Source organism: Ranitomeya imitator, chromosome 3 (assembly GCF_032444005.1).
Source record: "Ranitomeya imitator isolate aRanImi1 chromosome 3, aRanImi1.pri, whole genome shotgun sequence".
NCBI classification, from domain to species: domain Eukaryota; kingdom Metazoa; phylum Chordata; class Amphibia; order Anura; family Dendrobatidae; genus Ranitomeya; species Ranitomeya imitator.
Genome location: NC_091284.1, coordinates 5886269 through 5904282, shown reverse-complemented (window position 1 = coordinate 5904282; position 18014 = coordinate 5886269). Strand labels below are relative to the sequence as shown.

Sequence of the window (18014 nt, the reverse complement as noted above, 5' to 3'; positions counted from 1 at the left end):
CACTCGCGATTCTGCTGCCTGCCACGTGAAGCCATAACTACTGGGCCAAGTGATATTCTACATCAGGTCATCAAGCTGGAAGCTCCGGATGAGATTGGTGTAAGACACGAGGTAAGCTCCGTACAGGATTAGGATTTGTGGAGTTATACAAGGACACGGCCGAGACCTTCGAGATCACTACAGGGGTGCAGCACATACCTCCAATACCGTCATAGGGATAACCACAGGACACGGCAGAAACCTTTGAAACCCACCTTTATTTGTAAAAATGCAGATATATATTATATAAAACATCTCTGTGGACGTGCTCCCTTACAAAAACTAAACCATAGAAGGCACAATGAACTCCGAACAGGACGCACACAGGCGACTCTGCGCCCCTCGCCATAATGCATATTCACTCAGGGGAAGTAGGCCAGACAGGTGCACGCAGGGAATGAGGGTGTGCAGGCAGGCGGAGAATGGAGGAAAGGGGCGATGTGAAATGTTGAAATGTCAGGACAAACCGCGCTTAATACTTAGTAATAGGTTTCCTTCTCCACCCAACCTGAAAAAAAAAAAAAAAGAAAAATGGTCAGCGACTGCGCATCAAAGGAATAAGTACTAGAGAAGAGAGGGCGACACCACATTGTCCAACCACAGAGTCTGAAAAGCGGGGCAACACCACAATGCCAGCAGTTTTCTGACAATCAATGGACACTCACCTCCAGGGTTGCGTCTGATTATCAACTTGCGGATTTCATCATAGATGAAGATTAGCAGCGAGTACGGGAAGGCACAGAACCACCACGTCGCCCTGAAAGATGAGGGGCAATTAGACGCTGCAGACAGAACATGAGCGCAGCACCAGTCACCGGACATCACTTACTTCAGCGGGTACATGCGCAGCGCCTTGTCCATGCCCGGGCAGTAGGACAAGAAGGCAGCCAGAGCAGTCTCCTCAAAGAGCCCAAAGATCAGGATCTTGTTCCTATGGAGAAGAAGTCACGTTACATCCCATGGCCTGGCAGTGGTCCTCCACCACTGACCACCCCAGACCCTGACTCACTTCATGCCCTGCTGGAACACAGAGTTCCTCCGGGTCTTACAGATGATCAAGTCGGCCCACTGCACAATGACGATACTGACGAAGAACGACGTGTGACATGTGAACTCCACAATCTTCCTCTGCTCGTATGTCTGTTGGTGGAACAGAAGATGAAGATCCTGGAGCATAGAGACCACCAGACAGACCCGATATGTAGAGAGCACTCACCCACTGCTGCCCATAGCTGTCCTCCACATCGTTCATCCAGCGGTCATCCCAGTTCATTCTGATGCCGAGCAGTGTTGACGGCAGGAAGCCGTTCTCCGCCAGGATCACAAAGTAGGTGAAGAAACCTCCGAGGGCCTGGATCATACCTTAAGAGAAGAAGTGAGTGACCACGACAGTCTGGCCAGCAGCAACGCTGGAACAAAACTTGGACATGCAGCCATGCAACAAGCAATTACTCACCGATCTGCCCGTACGCCATGCTGATAAGGCGTTCATTCACCAGCTTGCCTGTTTTGGGGTTTCTAGGCTGACGTTTCATAATGTCACTCTCTGCTTGTTCATAAGCCAGAGAGATGGCAGGAACCTGAGCAGAAAAACACGATTAGAGACTCACAGTCAGTGCCCATCATCACCCCCACGGAGAGCTCCTACCATGTCAGTGCCCAGATCTATACAGAGGATGGTGACTGTGCCCAGAGGCAGAGGGATGTTGGCGATGATGAAGATGAGGAACGGTGTGATCTCAGGGATATTACTGGTTAGGGTGTAGGCGATTGATTTCTTCAGGTTATCAAAGATAAGACGTCCTGCAAGAAAAAGGGAGAACGGTGAAGTAGCGGCAGGGAGACATACTGTAAAGCTTCCTCCCAGGAGACTGGCACTCACCTTCCTCCACACCAGTCACAATAGAAGCAAAGTTATCGTCTAGCAGGATCATGTCAGCCGCCTGCTTAGAGACGTCAGAGCCGGCAATGCCCATAGCGATACCAATGTCCGCCTTCTTCAGAGCTGGGGAGTCGTTCACACCATCACCAGTCACAGCCACAATGGCGCCCTGCAAGACAGACGATCACTGATGTCCTGCTCTTGCCATCTCACTCCACAACAGTGAGAAATAGGAGGATGAAAAGTACCTGCCGCTGACAACCCTCCACAATGATCAGCTTCTGCTGAGGGGAGGTTCTGGCAAAGACAATTTCTGTGTGGTATCGGAGGATGTCATCGATCTGCTCAGGGGACATGTCCTTCAGGTCTGAACCGTGGATTACACAGGCCTTGGCGTCCCTAACGCAGGATAAGATGGACATCGGGGTAAAAAATTTTTTTATATATATATATATATATATATATATATATATATATATATATATATATATATATGTACAGGGGAGATTAGCAGCAGGCAAGCAGAAGAGCGGAGTACAAGACAGGAGGACACGAATTGCAGTGGCTACACAAGATGACTTGTGTCCCTCAACACGTACCTGGGGTTCACCTGGTTCACCGGGATGTTCAGTCTGGCTGCAATGTCTTCCACCGTCTCGTTACCCTCAGAGATGATACCCACTCCCTTGGCAATGGCCTTGGCAGTGATTGGATGGTCACCGGTGACCATGATAACCTGACAGAAAAAAGGAAAATAAATCCATAGAAAGGATTCATTCATTTACAAGTACATCAGCACAAGTGACATTGCCCACCTTGATGCCAGCACTTCTGCACTTGCCAACGGCATCAGGCACAGCAGCACGGGGAGGATCTATCATGGAGATTAGGCCAACAAAGCACATGCCCTCTGTGGGGAAATTCACATCATCTGTATCAAAACTGAAGCCATCAGGGAACTGGTCATCATCAAGAACCAAGTGACAGAAACCTGTGGAGAAAAGGCAAGAAATGAGACCACTACTGGCAGACAACATGGCAGATGAGGCTAGGGAGGAGCGGGCCTCACCCAGGACTCGTTCACCCAGGCCTCCCAGCTCCAGGTACGCATTCTGGAATGCATCCTTCAGCTCCTCATCCAGTGGCTGCTCTTTGCCTTGCAGCAGGATGCTGGAGCAGCGGTCCAAGATCCTCTCAGGGGCGCCCTTCATGACCAGCAGATAACGGGACTCGGACTGGTTGGCATTCTTGTGTATGGACAGCTGTGGAGAGAAGGAGCGAGATAAGCAAAGCAAGCCTTTGAGGTTCGGCGTGGCCACTGAGCACAAATCACTGGCTTGTGCCAGAGAGTATAAGCCTTGAGGACTGTTCAGTACAACGAGTTTCAAGTTACTATTCAAATGCAGTTTCTCTGATTTTCCAAACTGCAACTCCCACTTCCTCCTTCAATGTGGTTTCCTTTGGATGTAGGAGCCTTTAGCAAATGGATGGAGTAGCTTGTTCTGTAACCACCTCTACTAAGAGGTACAGTGGTCCAATTGGGGGCTGAAATGTTATCAGTTTGGGAGAATCTAGATTTAATGCTTCAGTACCTACTGCCTCCGGTTTGGTGTCTGGACCAGCGTTTCTCGTATCTGACATGGTCTTGCGTTTCATGTTTGGGAAGCGCTGTTGCTGTGACTAGGTTGGGACGCCCATCTAGTGAGTGAGCGATCCAGAGTTCACATCTTAGGAGTGCATGGTGTTCATCTTTTCAGTATGAAGCTTAAAAAATGTGTCGTGGTTGGCCGCCAGCCTTGTGTTTTGGCCTTTCAAATCTAGGGTTTGGCTTCAGGTCTGGCCTCGTGTCTCATGTTTGGCCTGCCTATTTCCTGTCTGCTTTGTAGTTGAGTAGCCTACCACTTCTACGGTGTTCTTCGGCTGCTTCACGATGTTATTTGATGGGGCCTTTGGTGAAGTAGGACTTTCAGTGGCAACTACGTTGTGGGCTGTAACTTTTGTCTGACTAGCCAGCCGATTTGTGGCGTGTAGGTCTATTTTCATTATCGTCTCAAAGCTTCTATAATTGTTGCTATTGGCAAGGATGGCTTGAGGATGATTCTGGCGGTCTGTGATCATTCTATCAAACAAGGAGGGGCAAAAAAAATCTGGAAGGTAGCTGGAGAGTACAGCAGATTTTTAGCCCATCCCTCATGCTTAGATAGATGTTAAATGTGGAGCAGTTCAATATGCTATGTCCTAGTTTGTCCTCTTGGTAGGAGGTGTAAACGGTTGTGCTAATCAGAATGAAGCCATTTTAGGTCCAGTACCGGGAGTCTCAGAATGGACTGGTAGATTTTTTTGCTAAATTAATTCGATGTCCCAGTTATCCTTCAAGTTGGAGTTAGTCATGATTGTGATAAGCCAAAAGAAATCATTGCAAGTCCAGTTAACCTTAGAGATCTGGATTGGTTGGTATCTAAGCTAGCTATCTAGTTAGGTTCTAGGATATCCTTGTAGTTGGATTTGTAAGCTAGGCATGGTTAAACTGAACAAAACCAGTCTAAGGTCAATTGGTCCTCTTTGTCTGGTGTCATGAGATGGACTGCTCAGCAGCTACATTTCAGTTTATCATCCAAGTTAGAGGTGCAAGATTGACATGGCTGCACCAAGCTGAATTAAACCACCGTACATCCATTCAAGGCTCCTAGTTGGAGTCACAAGATGGCCTTATGAAAGCTAAGTGATTAAATTCTTAATGCCCCAATCTACCCACCTGGTATGGAGTACCAAGAGGAACTTAATTATGCCAAGTTGGGCAGCACTATACTGGTCTGCCCTCCGAATGGAGATGCGAGCTGGATTTGCCAGTATGGGGCTGATAAAACATCAATATCCCAGCATAGTCTCCTAATTGGAGTTGCATGACAGACACTTGCACCGAATCTGGTGAAAATATTCCAAGACCAGTGTATCCTCCTGGTTGCAGTTGGAAAGTGGACACATTGGAAATTATGCCGCCCATTATTCCCAATAAGTATTTCAGGAATGAAGTCCCAAAACTGGTAGATTGATAGAAGGGTGAGTTGGTTAAATATCCAGTCAATGCTCTGTTGGAGTAATAAAAACGGCAGCTACACAATAAAGATAAGGGGAGGAATCTATGGAGGAGTTGAAATGTCCCCTTGCCACCTGTCAGACTCTTGTGGTGAAAGTGGAGCATCTTCACTAGTCAAGACAAATGCTTTTGCACTGAGGCAAAACCGTTCTGATTATTACACGAGAATAGGAGGAGACGTCCATGAAATTGCAGAATAAATGCCATCATGAAATTGCGGAATAGATGCCATAATAAAAATACGATAAATTATAGGATCCCGAAATGAATGTTTGATTGTGGTTCTTCTTTACATTGAACAGCTCAGACCTTTTTTTTGCCTCTTCTAGTTGTATCAGCTCTTTGTACTTAGCTAGGATAAGAACCAGAAATTCTTCAAGATGGAAATCTCAAACTACAGTTGTTAGTTTAGGCTTAAAAACACATTTCTTAGAAGGACTTACTGTTACGCTCTAAGGGACATGCACACGTGAAGTTGGATTGAAATAAAATCACTGCATATAATATTCTTCTGGAAACCATTTGGCATTCTGGGATGCTCAATCACTGATAACAGATGAGTAGATATTTTGAACTTTTAGGCTATGTGCACTTGATGCGGAGTTGTTTAGTTTCCGCAACATTTTTTCCACGTGGAAATGCTATAAATCCGCACTGGATTATTAAAGCAATGTTAATCAATGGCATTCCAGAATTGTTGCACACATGCTGCAGAAAATTCCACCCTTATTTGCAGCGTTTTATTTTCCGCAGCATGTAAATTCTTTTTGCGGATCTGCAGCTTTTCTGCACCCAGTTACTTCCACTGAGTCAGTCAAATCCGCAGCAAAATCACAGGTGTAAAAAGGTCTGCGAATTTGCTGCAGATATGCTGGCAAAAATGCTGCAGAAAAGGAAGGAGGAAAAGTGTAAGCGGAGAATATGTGCGGGTCTGTCTGTGCGGGTGTCTGCGTGTGTGTGCTGTAACGCTACTGCTAGCACTGTCAGTCACAGCGCTACGATATCATGCTGGCAGTTATCAGCGTGATTCCGCAGCTGACTGACCCGCAGCAGTGACCTGCTGTAAAAAAAGCAGTCGTGGGCCGATGAGACTACTGCTCCCATCCGGCTATGTCTGCTGTCACTCCATCCCTCCACTGAGACAGCCCTGACCAAAATCACTAATGACCTACTTACAGCCAAAGCTAACGGACAATACTCTGTACTTCTCCTTCTAGACCTGTCCTCTTCTTTCAACACAGTTGACCACTGCCTACTGCTACAGATCCTCTCCTCCTTTGGCATCAAAGACCTCGCCCTATCCTGGATCTCCTCATACCTTTCCAACCACACATTCAGCATCTCCCACTTCCACATTACCTCGTCATCCCACCCTCTCCGTTGGGAGTCCGCCAAGGCTCTGTTCTAGGACCCCTACTCTTAAACTATACACTTGGCCAGGAGCAACTCAAAGTCCCATGGATTCCAGTACCACCTTTATGCTGATGACACTCAGATCTACTTCAATGGCTCAGATGTCACCGCTCTGCTTATCAGAATCCCGGAGCATCTCTCAGCCATATCCTCCTCCTTCTCCTCTCGCTTCCTCAAACTCAATATGGACAAATCTGAACTCATCATCTTTCCTCCATCTCACAGATCTTCCTTACCTATCTATCGCAGTTAATGACATCACGCTTTCCCCCGTACCATAAGTCAGCTGACTCGGCGTAACCCTCGACTCTGCCCTGTCCTTCAAACCGCAAATCCAAGCTCTTTCCACCTCCTGTCGCCTGCAGCTTAAAAATATCTCCAGAATCCGTCCTTTCCTCAAGCCTCAATCTACTAAAATGCTTGTGAAAAACCCTCCATCTCCCGCCTTGACTACTGCAACATCCTTTTCTGTGGCCTCCCTGCTAACACTCTTGCACCTCTCCAGTCCGACTAATTCATCTCTCCTCGCTACTCCCCTCTGCAAATCTCTTCACTGGCTCCAATTCCCTCAGTGTATCCAGGTCAAATTACTAATACTATTTTACAAAGCCATCCATAACCTGTCTGCTCCATATATCTCTGAACTCATCTCCCAATATCTTCCCTCACGTAATCTCTGGTCCTCCCAAGACCTCCTTCTCTCCTCCACACTTATTCGCTCCTCACCCAACCGCCTCCAAAATTTCTCCCGAATATCCCCCATCCTCTGGAATTCTTTGCTCCAACGTGTCCGACTATCAACCACATTCGGATCCTTCAGACGGAACCTGAAAACCCATCTCTTCAGGAAAGCTTACAGCCTGCACTGACCCCGCTGCCTCACCACTATCGAAACTACCACCTCACTAACACCGGAGCTGCTGCAACCCCCCAACCCACTATCTCCTTCCCCATCATCCTGTAGAATGTAAGCTTGCAAGGGCAGGGTCCTCGCCCCTCTGTATCAGTCTGAGATTGTTAGTTTGTTTACTGTGAGATCTGCAATTTTGTATGTAACCCCTTCTCATGTACAGCACCATGGAATCAATGGTGCTATATAAATAATAATATTGTAAATTAAGATTCAATAAAGGAGTCTGTGTGATTATTTCAAATAAAGGACTTTATTCTTGCTGTGTGCTTACCGTATAACTATAGGATTAGTAATGGTTAGTTGTCCTATAGACGCTTCTCCATTACTAAGCCGAGGGCTTCATGTCATGCGTTTTTTCCCTATATTCAACATTGAAAACACATGCTTTTTTTGTTGTACGCGTTTGGTCGCGTTTTGAAAGGCATGCGTTTTTTTGCTGCATGCGTTCTTTCAGAAATGCAACTTGTAGTATTTTTGCGTTTTCATGCGTTTTTTTGTGTCAAAAAAATACATTGGAGTCAATGGAAACGCATGCGTTTTTATTAAAAAAAAACAAAAAAAAAAAAAAACAGAAAACACACTGATATGTCACCCCCCAACATAAAGGTGATAAAGGGATCCTAACCCTAAAGGGATCCTAACCTTATCCCTAACCCTATCCCTACCCCTAAAGGGATCCTAACCCTACCCCTAACCCTAAAGGGATCCTAACCCTAAAGGGATCCTAACCCTATCCCTAACCCTAATCCCTTTAGGGTTAGGGTTAGGATCCCTTTAGGGTTATGATCCCTAACCCTACCCCTAACTATTTCTGTTTATAGTGGGTTTTTTACTTTATTTTGATGATTGGCAGCTGTCACACATTTCTCAGCATGCGTTTAAAAAACGCAAACGCATGAAAAAACGCATGTAAATGCGTTTTTCTCACCACATGCAAAAACACCATGCGTTTTTTTTTGTTTTTAAACGCATGCGTTTTGAAACGCAAGTGTGAAACCAACCTAAGTCCATCTAGTTCAACCCATAGCCTAACCTAACATGCCCTAACATGTTGATCCAGAGGAAGGCAAAAAAATCCCATGTGGCAAGAGTAAGCTCCACATTGGGGGAAAAAAAAATTCCTTCCCGACTCCACATACGGCAATCAGACTAGTTCCCTGGATCAACGCCCTATCAAGGAATCTAGTGTATATACCCTGTAACATTATACTTTTCCAGAAGGGTATCCAGTCCCCTCTTAAATTTAAGTAATGAGTCACTCATTACATCATACGGCAGAGAGTTCCATAGTCTCACTGCTCTTACAGTAAAGAATCCGCGTCTGTTATTATGCTTAAACCTTTTTTCCTCCAGATGTAGAGGATGCCCCCTTGTCCCAGTTTCAGGTCTATGATTAAAAAGATCATCAGAAAGGTCTTTGTACTGTCCCCTCATATTTATACATTAACATAAGATCACCCCTTAGTCTTCGTTTTTCCAAACTAAATAGCCCCCAGTGTAATAACCTATCTTGGTATTGCAGACCCCCCAGTCCTCTAATAACCTTGGTCGCTCTTCTCTGCACCCGCTCTAGTTCAGCTATGTCTTTCTTATACACCGGAGACCAGAACTGTGCACAGTATTCTAAGTGTGGTCGAACTAGTGACTTGTATAGAGGTAAAATTATGTTCTCCTCATGAGCATCTATGCCTCTTTTAATGCATCCCATTATTTTATTTGCCGTTGTAGCAGCTGCCTGACACTGGCCACTGAATATGAGTTTGTCATCCACCCATACACCCAGGTCTTTTTCATTGACGGTTTTGCCCAGAGTTTTAGAATTAAGCGCATAGTTCTACATCTTATTACTTCTACCCAAGTGCATGACCTTACATTTATCCCCATTAAAGCTCATTTGCCATTTATCAGCCCAAGCTTCTAGTTTACATAAATCATCCTGTAATATAAAATTGTCCTCCTCTGTATTGATTACCCTGCAGAGTTTAGTGTCATCTGCTTCCATTATTTTTGGAGATTTATAACAAACCCCTATCAGTAATTTATTATTTTTCCCCCTCCCCTTATCTCCACCCACAGGGACTCTACATTTTCATTAAATTCACCTATATTATCACGCCGGATGGGTTTTAAGGACGATTTTACATATAGACACACCCCACCCCACCCCCTCGCTTATCTGTACGGTCATTTCTGAACAGGCTATAGCCCTGCAAGGTAACAGCCCAGTCATGGCTCTCATCCAGCCATGTTTCAGATATCCCCACCATATCATAATTATGCTCCAACAACATTAGTTCTAATTCATCCATTTTGTTGGCGAGGCTTCTGGCATTAGTATACATACATTTTATGTATCTCTCTGCACCTCTATTCTTTCTTAAATTATTAACTGTTCTAACCCCACCCTCCATGCCACCGCCACCCCCAACTTCCTTATTTGTGCCCAGGTCTCTATCTGCACTATCTTCCCCTCCTATAAAATGAATACCCTCCCCCCCGAATCCCTAGGTTAAACACTCCTCCAACCTTCTAGTCATTTTCTCCCCCAGCACAGCTGCACCTTCCCCATTGAGGTGCAGCCCGTCCCTAGCGTAGAGCCTGTAGCCAACTGAGAAGTCGGCCCAGTTCTGCAGGAACCCAAACCCCTCTTTCCTACACCAATTCTTGAGCCACTTATTAACCTCCCTAATCTCCCGTTGCCTCTCTGGCGTGGCACGTGGTACAGGCAGTATTTCGGAAAATACCACGTTGGAGGTCCTTGCTTTCAGCTTGCGGCCTAAATCCCTGAAATCATCTTTAAGGACCTTCCACCTACCTCTAACTTTGTCATTTGTGCCAATGTGCACCATGACCGCTGGGTCCTCACCAGCCCCTCCCAGTAATCTGTCCACCCGATCAGTGATGTGTCGGACTCAAGCGCCAGGAAGACAGCACACCGTTCGACGATCCCTGTCTTTGTGACAGATTACCCTATCTGTTCCCCTAATAATTGAGTCCCCCACTACCAACACCTGTCTGGCCTGCCCTGCTCTCCTATTTCCCTCCTTACTGGAGCAGTCACTCCTCCAGCTTTCAGAGGACATGCCTGGCTGCAGCAGTGCTACCCCTGTACTGGCACCCCCCTCATCTGCCAACTTAGCAAACTTATTGGGGTGTTCCAGATCAGGACTAGCCTCCCTGGCACTCTTCCCTCTACCCCGCTTTCTAACTGTCACCCAGCTTGCTACTTCACCGTCCTGCAGCTCCATCCCACCATCCCCCCCTCATCTGTCCCATTGAGCGTCTGCTCCGTGAGCAGAAGACTCCTCTCCATATTGTCTATGGATCTCAGTGTTGCCAGCTGCACATTTAGAGTCAGAATCTGCTTTTCCAAATGCACAACGTGCTCACATCTCGCACAGCAGTATGCACCCTCGATCGGCTGCTCAAGGATTGCATACATGTGGCAAGATGTGCACTGGATGGCATTAACAAGAGTGGAGCACATTTCCTAATGGGGATTGTACCAGACAGAAAAGTTAAATAAAAAAATTAAAAAATACAAAGTATTAATAAGAAACAGACAGTAATTCAGTAATTCCTCCCTTAGAAACTCCCTGACTCCAAAGTCACTGAATCACAAGTCACACTTACCGCCATTCACACTTACGCTCAGATCACACTCAGCTCGCTCACACTCGCTCTGCTGAAGATTTATAGATTTTGTTTTTCTCCAGTTCCCTTAACAGCAATCCACCTAGCTGTCCAAATGCACTTCCAAAAAGTGAACTCCACACTATCGAACGCCTTATGGGCGTCTAAAGATGCAATAACTCTCTGGCCAGAGTTATCGGATCTGAGTTGCAAATTCATATACAGCCTTCGTAGGTTCATCGCAGTGGACCTATCAGGCATAAAGCCAGACTGGTCTGAGTGCACCAGTGCAAATAACACTTGTCAACCTCATCGCCAACACCTTAGCCAGGAGTTTAACGTCTATAGTAAGCAAGGAGATTGGCAGATATGAATCCGGCTGTGTCGGGTCCTTCCCCTCCTTAGGAATCACCACTATTGTGGCCTCCCGCATAGATGCCGGTAGACTTCCACCATTCCTAGCCTCCTCCAGGACTGCCTTTAATTTAGGGATCAACACTTCCCCCAAGTTTTTATAAATTTCGGCAGGAAATCCATCTACTCCAGGCGCCTTCCCATTAGCCATAGTAACATAGTAACATAGTAACATAGTTAGTAAGGCCGAAAAAAGACATTTGTCCATCCAGTTCAGCCTATATTCCATCATAATAAATACCCAGATCTACGTCCTTCTACAGAACCTAATAATTGTATGATACAATATTGTTCTGCTCCAGGAAGACATCCAGGCCTCTCTTGAACCCCTCGACTGAGTTCGCCATCACCACCTCCTCAGGCAAGCAATTCCAGATTCTCACTGCCCTAACAGTAAAGAATCCTCTTCTATGTTGGTGGAAAAACCTTCTCTCCTCTAGACGCAAAGAATGCCCCCTTGTGCCCGTCACCTTCCTTGGTATAAACAGATCCTCAGCGAGATATTTGTATTGTCCCCTTATATACTTATACATGGTTATTAGATCGCCCCTCAGTCGTCTTTTTTCTAGACTAAATAATCCTAATTTCGCTAATCTATCTGGGTATTGTAGTTCTCCCATCCCCTTTATTAATTTTGTTGCCCTCCTTTGTACTCTCTCTAGTTCCATTATATCCTTCCTGAGCACCGGTGCCCAAAACTGGACACAGTACTCCATGTGCGGTCTAACTAGGGATTTGTACAGAGGCAGTATAATGCTCTCATCATGTGTATCCAGACCTCTTTTAATGCACCCCATGATCCTGTTTGCCTTGGCAGCTGCTGCCTGGCACTGGCTGCTCCAGGTAAGTTTATCATTAACTAGGATCCCCAAGTCCTTCTCCCTGTCAGATTTACCCAGTGGTTTCCCGTTCAGTGTGTAATGGTGATATTGATTCCCTCTTCCCATGTGTATAACCTTACATTTATCATTGTTAAACCTCATCTGCCACCTTTCAGCCCAAGTTTCCAACTTATCCAGATCCATCTGTAGCAGAATACTATCTTCTCTTGTATTAACTGCTTTACATAGTTTTGTATCATCTGCAAATATCGATATTTTACTGTGTAAACCTTTTACCAGATCATTAATGAATATGTTGAAGAGAACAGGTCCCAATACTGACCCCTGCGGTACCCCACTGGTCACAGCGACCCAGTTAGAGACTATACCATTTATAACCACCCTCTGCTTTCTATCACTAAGCCAGTTACTAACCCATTTACACACATGTTCCCCCAGACCAAGCATTCTCATTCTCATAGACTGCAATGCCCGACCCAACTCCTCCTCCGTTATGGGAGCCTCCAAATCTTCTCTATGTCACTCAGCCTTGGGAGCTCTAACTCCTCAAGGAACGCCACCGTATCCTCCATCGACCCATCTACCCAAGAGGAATATAAGTCCGCATGAAAATCTGCAAAAATCTCTGACGTCTCAGAGACAGCCATACCGCTCCCCGACACCAGAGAATGAAAAAAGGAAGTATTTCTCTGGGCAGAAGCCACCAGCGATAGCAAATGACCCACAGATTCACCCTCCTGGTAATAAGCCAGATTCATAAATTCCCTCTTCCTTTCAGCCTTACCGAGCAATACCTCCTCCAACTGACTGAGCTGCCTTTAACCTCCTCCCAGCCTCCGGAGTACCTGTTACCATCTCATCCTCAGCCCATCAATTGCCAACCTCTCTGCCTCTCTCGATTTCCGCTTACACCTGCTAATATCCCTGAACAACAGCCCTCTCAAGTACGCTTTCATGGCTTCCCACACAGTAAGCACGTCTACACTTCCCTCATTTATCTCAAAAAATTCCACCAACTCCTGCTTTATCTTTTCCAAATCTATACTATGTAGCCAATTAGGGTGAATTTTCCACTCCCTCCTGCTCCCGGTCCGTGTCCCCACCGGCCGAAATTCCACTTCAACTGGACTATGGTCTGAGAGAGCCCTAGGCAAATATCTCACGTTCCCTACCATCGAATCCAGTAAACGGTTACCCAGCGCCAAGTCAGTCCTAGACAAAGCACCATGAGCTGGCGAGTAACATGAATACCCCCTTTCCCCGATATGTCTAACTCTCCATAAATCAATCATACCTACTTCCCGGACATAGGTCCCAAACATAGTGATGTGTCCCACTGTCCTATTCTGGGGGTTTTTGTTTTTATCCCAAAAGTCATCACATATATTATTAAGGTCGCCGATAATTAGTAATGGTAACGGTCCCCAACGCTCCACCCTCTCCAGCACCTCTCTTATCTTCTTGCTTGAGTATGGGGGCGGAATATACATTGCCGCTATACACATCAATACTCCATTCATTTTACATTTCACCACCACATACTGACCATCCACATCCTCTTTTACCATTACCTCCTCATACTGCACCCCCGCAGGTATTAACACAGACACACCCCTAGAGTACGTCGAGAAAGTAGAATTATACGCCCGCTGTATCCAGCGCCTATTCAATACATCCACCCTCTCCCGCACTAAATGTGTCTCCAGTAGACATATGATTGAGACCTTCTGTTCTCGAACATACTGTAGACTTGCCGCCTGCCGCGTTTTATCCGCCAGACCTCTCACATTCCAACTCAATATTTTAATACAATCCCCCATCATGTGGCTCATCATTCCTCATAGTATCCAATTTCCCAAGTATGAGCTGTCCCAACCCTCCCGCCCCCCCCTACTCCCTCCCAACTTGCCCCCCTAACCCCCCAATGTAACGCATTCTTCCTCTCATCAAGAGTGGGGCTCCACTGCCCACTGCGAGCACTCTCCCTTACTTAACCCCTTCCCGACCTTTGACGCATACGCTGCGTCATGAAAGTCGGTGCCATTCCGACCCATGACGCAGCATATGCGTCATGGAAAGATCGCGTCCCTGCAGATCGGGTGAAAGGGTTAACTCCCATTTCACCCGATCTGCAGGGACAGGGGGAGTGGTAGTTTAGCCCAGGGGGGGTGGCTTCACCCCCTCGTGGCTACGATCGCTCTGATTGGCTGTTGAAAGTGAAACTGCCAATCAGAGCGATTTGTAATATTTCACCTAAAAAACTGGTGAAATATTACAATCCAGCCATGGCCGATGCTGCAATATCATCGGCCATGGCTGGAAACACTTATGTGCACCCACCCCACCCCTCCGATCGCCCCCCCAGCCCCCCGATCTGTGGTCCGCTCCCCTCCGTCCTGTGCTCCGCTCCCCCGTCCTCCTGTCCGCTTCCCCGTGCACCAATCACACCCCCTGTGCTGCAATCAAACCCCCCCCGCACTCCGATCCCCCCCCCCCGCACACAGCGACCCCCCCCCGTGCTCCGATCCACCACCCCCGCACAGCGATCCCTCACCCCGTGCTCCAATCCTTCCCCGTGCTCCAATCCTCCCTCCCGTGTTCCGATCCACCCCCCCCCCATGATCCGATCCACCCCCCCGTGCCCTGATCTCCCCCCCCTTATACTTACCTGGCCGCCCGAGGTCCGTCCGTCTTCTTTCCTGGGCGCCGCCATCTTCCAAAATGGCGGGCGCATGTGCAGTGCGCCCGCCGAATCTGCCGGCCGGCAGATTCGTTTCAGAGTGAATTTTGATCACTGAGATATATCCTATCTCAGTGATCAAAATAAAAAAAATAGTAAATGACCCCCCCCTTTGTCACCCCCATAGATAGGGACAATAAAAAAAATAAAGAATTTTTTTTTTTTTCACTAAGGTTGGGGTAAGAACTAGGGTTAGGGTTAGGGGTAGGGTTAGGGGTAGGGTTAGGGTTAGGGGTAGGGTTAGGGGTAGGGTTAGGGCTAGGGTTAGGGTTTCGGTATGTGCACACGTATTCTGGTCCTATGCGGATTTTTCCGCAGCGGATTTGAAAAATCCACAGTGCTAAACCGCTGCCGATTTATCGTGGATTTACCGCGGTTTTTCTGCGCATTTCACTGCGGTTTTACAACTGCGATTTTCTATTGGAGCAGTTCTAAAACCGCTGCGGAATCCGCAGAAAGAAGTGACATGCTGCGGAATGTAAACCGCTGCGTTTCCGTGCAGTTTTTCCGCAGCATGTGTACAGCGATTTTTGGTTCCCATAGGTTCACATTGAACTGTAAACTCATGGGAAACTGCTGCGGATCCGCAGCGTTTTCCGCAGCGTGTGCACATACCTTTAGAATTAGGCTATGTGCACACGGTGCGGATTGGCCGCTGCGGATCCGCAGCAGTGTTCCATCGGGTTTACAGTACCATGTAAACATATGGAAAACCAAATCCGCTGTGCCCATGGTGCAGAAAATACCGCGCGGGAACGCTGCGTTGTATTTTCCGCAGCATGCCAATTCTTTGTGCGGATTCCGCAGCGTTTTACACCTGTTCCTCAATAGGAATCCACAGGTGAAATCCGAACAAAAACTGCTGGAAATCCGCGGTAAATCCACAGGTAAAACGCAGTGCCTTTTACCCGCAGATTTTTCAAAAATGATGCTGAAAAATCTCATACGAATCCGCAACGTTGGCACATAGCCTTAGAGTTGGGTTGGAATTAGGGTTGTGGTTAGGGTTAGGGGTGTTTTGGGGTTAGGGTTGTGGTTAGGGGTGTGTTGGGGTTAGGGTTGTGATTAGGGTTACGGCTACAGTTGGGATAAGGGTTAGGGGTGTGTTGGAGGTAGAATTGAGGGGTTTCCACTGTTTAGGCACTTCAGGGGGTCTCCAAACGCAACATGGCGCCACCATTGATTCCAGCCAATCTTGTATTCAAAAATTCAAATGGTGCTCCCTCACTTCCGAACCCCGACGTGTGCCCAAACAGTGGTTTACCCCCACATATGGGGTACCAGCATACTCAGGACAAACTGTGCAACAATTACTGGGGTCCAATTTCTCCTGTTACCCTTGAGAAAATAAAAAATTGCTTGCTAAAACATCATTTTTGAGGAAAGAAAAATGATTTTGTATTTTCACGGCTCTGCGTTGTAAACGTCTGTGAAGCACTTGGGGGTTCAAAGTGCTCACCACATATCTAGATAAGTTCCTTGGGGGGTCTAGTTTCCAAAATGGGGTCACTTGTGGGGGGTTTCTACTGTTTAGGCACACCAGGGGCTCTGCAAACGCAACGTGACGCCCGCAGACCATTCCATCAAAGTCTGCATTTCAAAAGTCACTACTTCCCTTCTGAGCCCCCACGTCTGCCCAAACAGTGGTTTACCCCCACACATGGGGTATCAGCGTACTCAGGAGAAACTGGACAACAACTTTTGTGGTCCAATTTCTCCTGTAACCCTTGGGAAAATAAAAAATTCTGGGCTAAAAAATTATTTTTGAGGAAAGAAAACGTATTTATTATTTTCACTGCTCTGTGTTATGAACTTCTGTGAAGCACTTGGGGGTTCAAAGTGCTCACCTCACATCTAGATAAGTTCCTTTCGGGGTCTAGTTTCCAAAATGGGGTCACTTGTGGGGGGTTTCTACTGTTTAGCCACATCAGGGGCTCTGCAAACGCAACGTGACGCCCGCAGAGCATTCCATCAAAGTCTGCATTTCAAAACGTCACTACTTCACTTCCGAGCCCCAGCATGTGCCTAAACAGTGGTTTACCCCCACATATGGGGTATCAGCGTACTCAGGAGAAATTGGACAACAACTTTTGTGGTCCAATCTCTCCTGTAACCCTTGGGAAAATAAAAAATTCTGGGCTAAAAAATTATTTTTGAGGAAAGAAAACGTATTTATTATTTTCACGGCTCTGCGTTATAAACTTCTGTAAAGCACTTGGGGGTTGAAAGTGCTCACCACACATCTAGATAAGTTCCTTTGGGGGTCTAGTTTCCAAAATGCGGTCACTTGTGGGGGGTTTCTACTGTTTAGGCACACCAGGGGCTCTGCAAACGCAATGTGACGCCCGCAGACCATTCCATCAAAGTCTGCATTTCAAAAGTCACTACTTCCCTTCTGAGCCCCCACGTCTGCCCAAACAGTGGTTTACCCCCACACATGGGGTATCAGCGTACTCAGGAGAAACTGGACAACAACTTTTGTGGTCCAATTTCTCCTGTAACCCTTGGGAAAATAAAAAATTCTGGGCTAAAAAATTATTTTTGAGGAAAGAAAACGTATTTATTATTTTCACTGCTCTGTGTTATGAACTTCTGTGAAGCACTTGGGGGTTCAAAGTGCTCACCTCACATCTAGATAAGTTCCTTTCGGGGTCTAGTTTCCAAAATGGGGTCACTTGTGGGGGGTTTCTACTGTTTAGCCACATCAGGGGCTCTGCAAACGCAACGTGACGCCCGCAGAGCATTCCATCAAAGTCTGCATTTCAAAACGTCACTACTTCACTTCCGAGCCCCAGCATGTGCCTAAACAGTGGTTTACCCCCACATATGGGGTATCAGCGTACTCAGGAGAAATTGGACAACAACTTTTGTGGTCCAATCTCTCCTGTAACCCTTGGGAAAATAAAAAATTCTGGGCTAAAAAATTATTTTTGAGGAAAGAAAACGTATTTATTATTTTCACGGCTCTGCGTTATAAACTTCTGTAAAGCACTTGGGGGTTGAAAGTGCTCACCACACATCTAGATAAGTTCCTTTGGGGG

General features: G+C 46.6%; 1 protein-coding gene across 1 annotated transcript in view; it reads right to left on the bottom strand.

Moving 5' to 3' along the window:
- Positions 1–238: 238 nt before the first annotated feature.
- Positions 239–18014, bottom strand: part of LOC138672443 (sodium/potassium-transporting ATPase subunit alpha-1-like) — a 49175-nt gene continuing 31399 nt past the window's right edge. Inside the window, exons 12-23 of the mRNA XM_069760415.1 lie at positions 2991–3183; positions 2737–2912; positions 2521–2657; positions 2170–2320; positions 1922–2090; positions 1688–1842; positions 1496–1619; positions 1256–1401; positions 1049–1179; positions 869–970; positions 705–796; positions 239–547 (exon numbers count right to left, since the gene is read on the bottom strand). Coding sequence (XP_069616516.1) covers positions 519–547; positions 705–796; positions 869–970; positions 1049–1179; positions 1256–1401; positions 1496–1619; positions 1688–1842; positions 1922–2090; positions 2170–2320; positions 2521–2657; positions 2737–2912; positions 2991–3183 — 1605 coding nt within the window. The 3' untranslated portion in view covers positions 239–518. The remainder of the gene's footprint in view (positions 548–704; positions 797–868; positions 971–1048; positions 1180–1255; positions 1402–1495; positions 1620–1687; positions 1843–1921; positions 2091–2169; positions 2321–2520; positions 2658–2736; positions 2913–2990; positions 3184–18014) is intronic.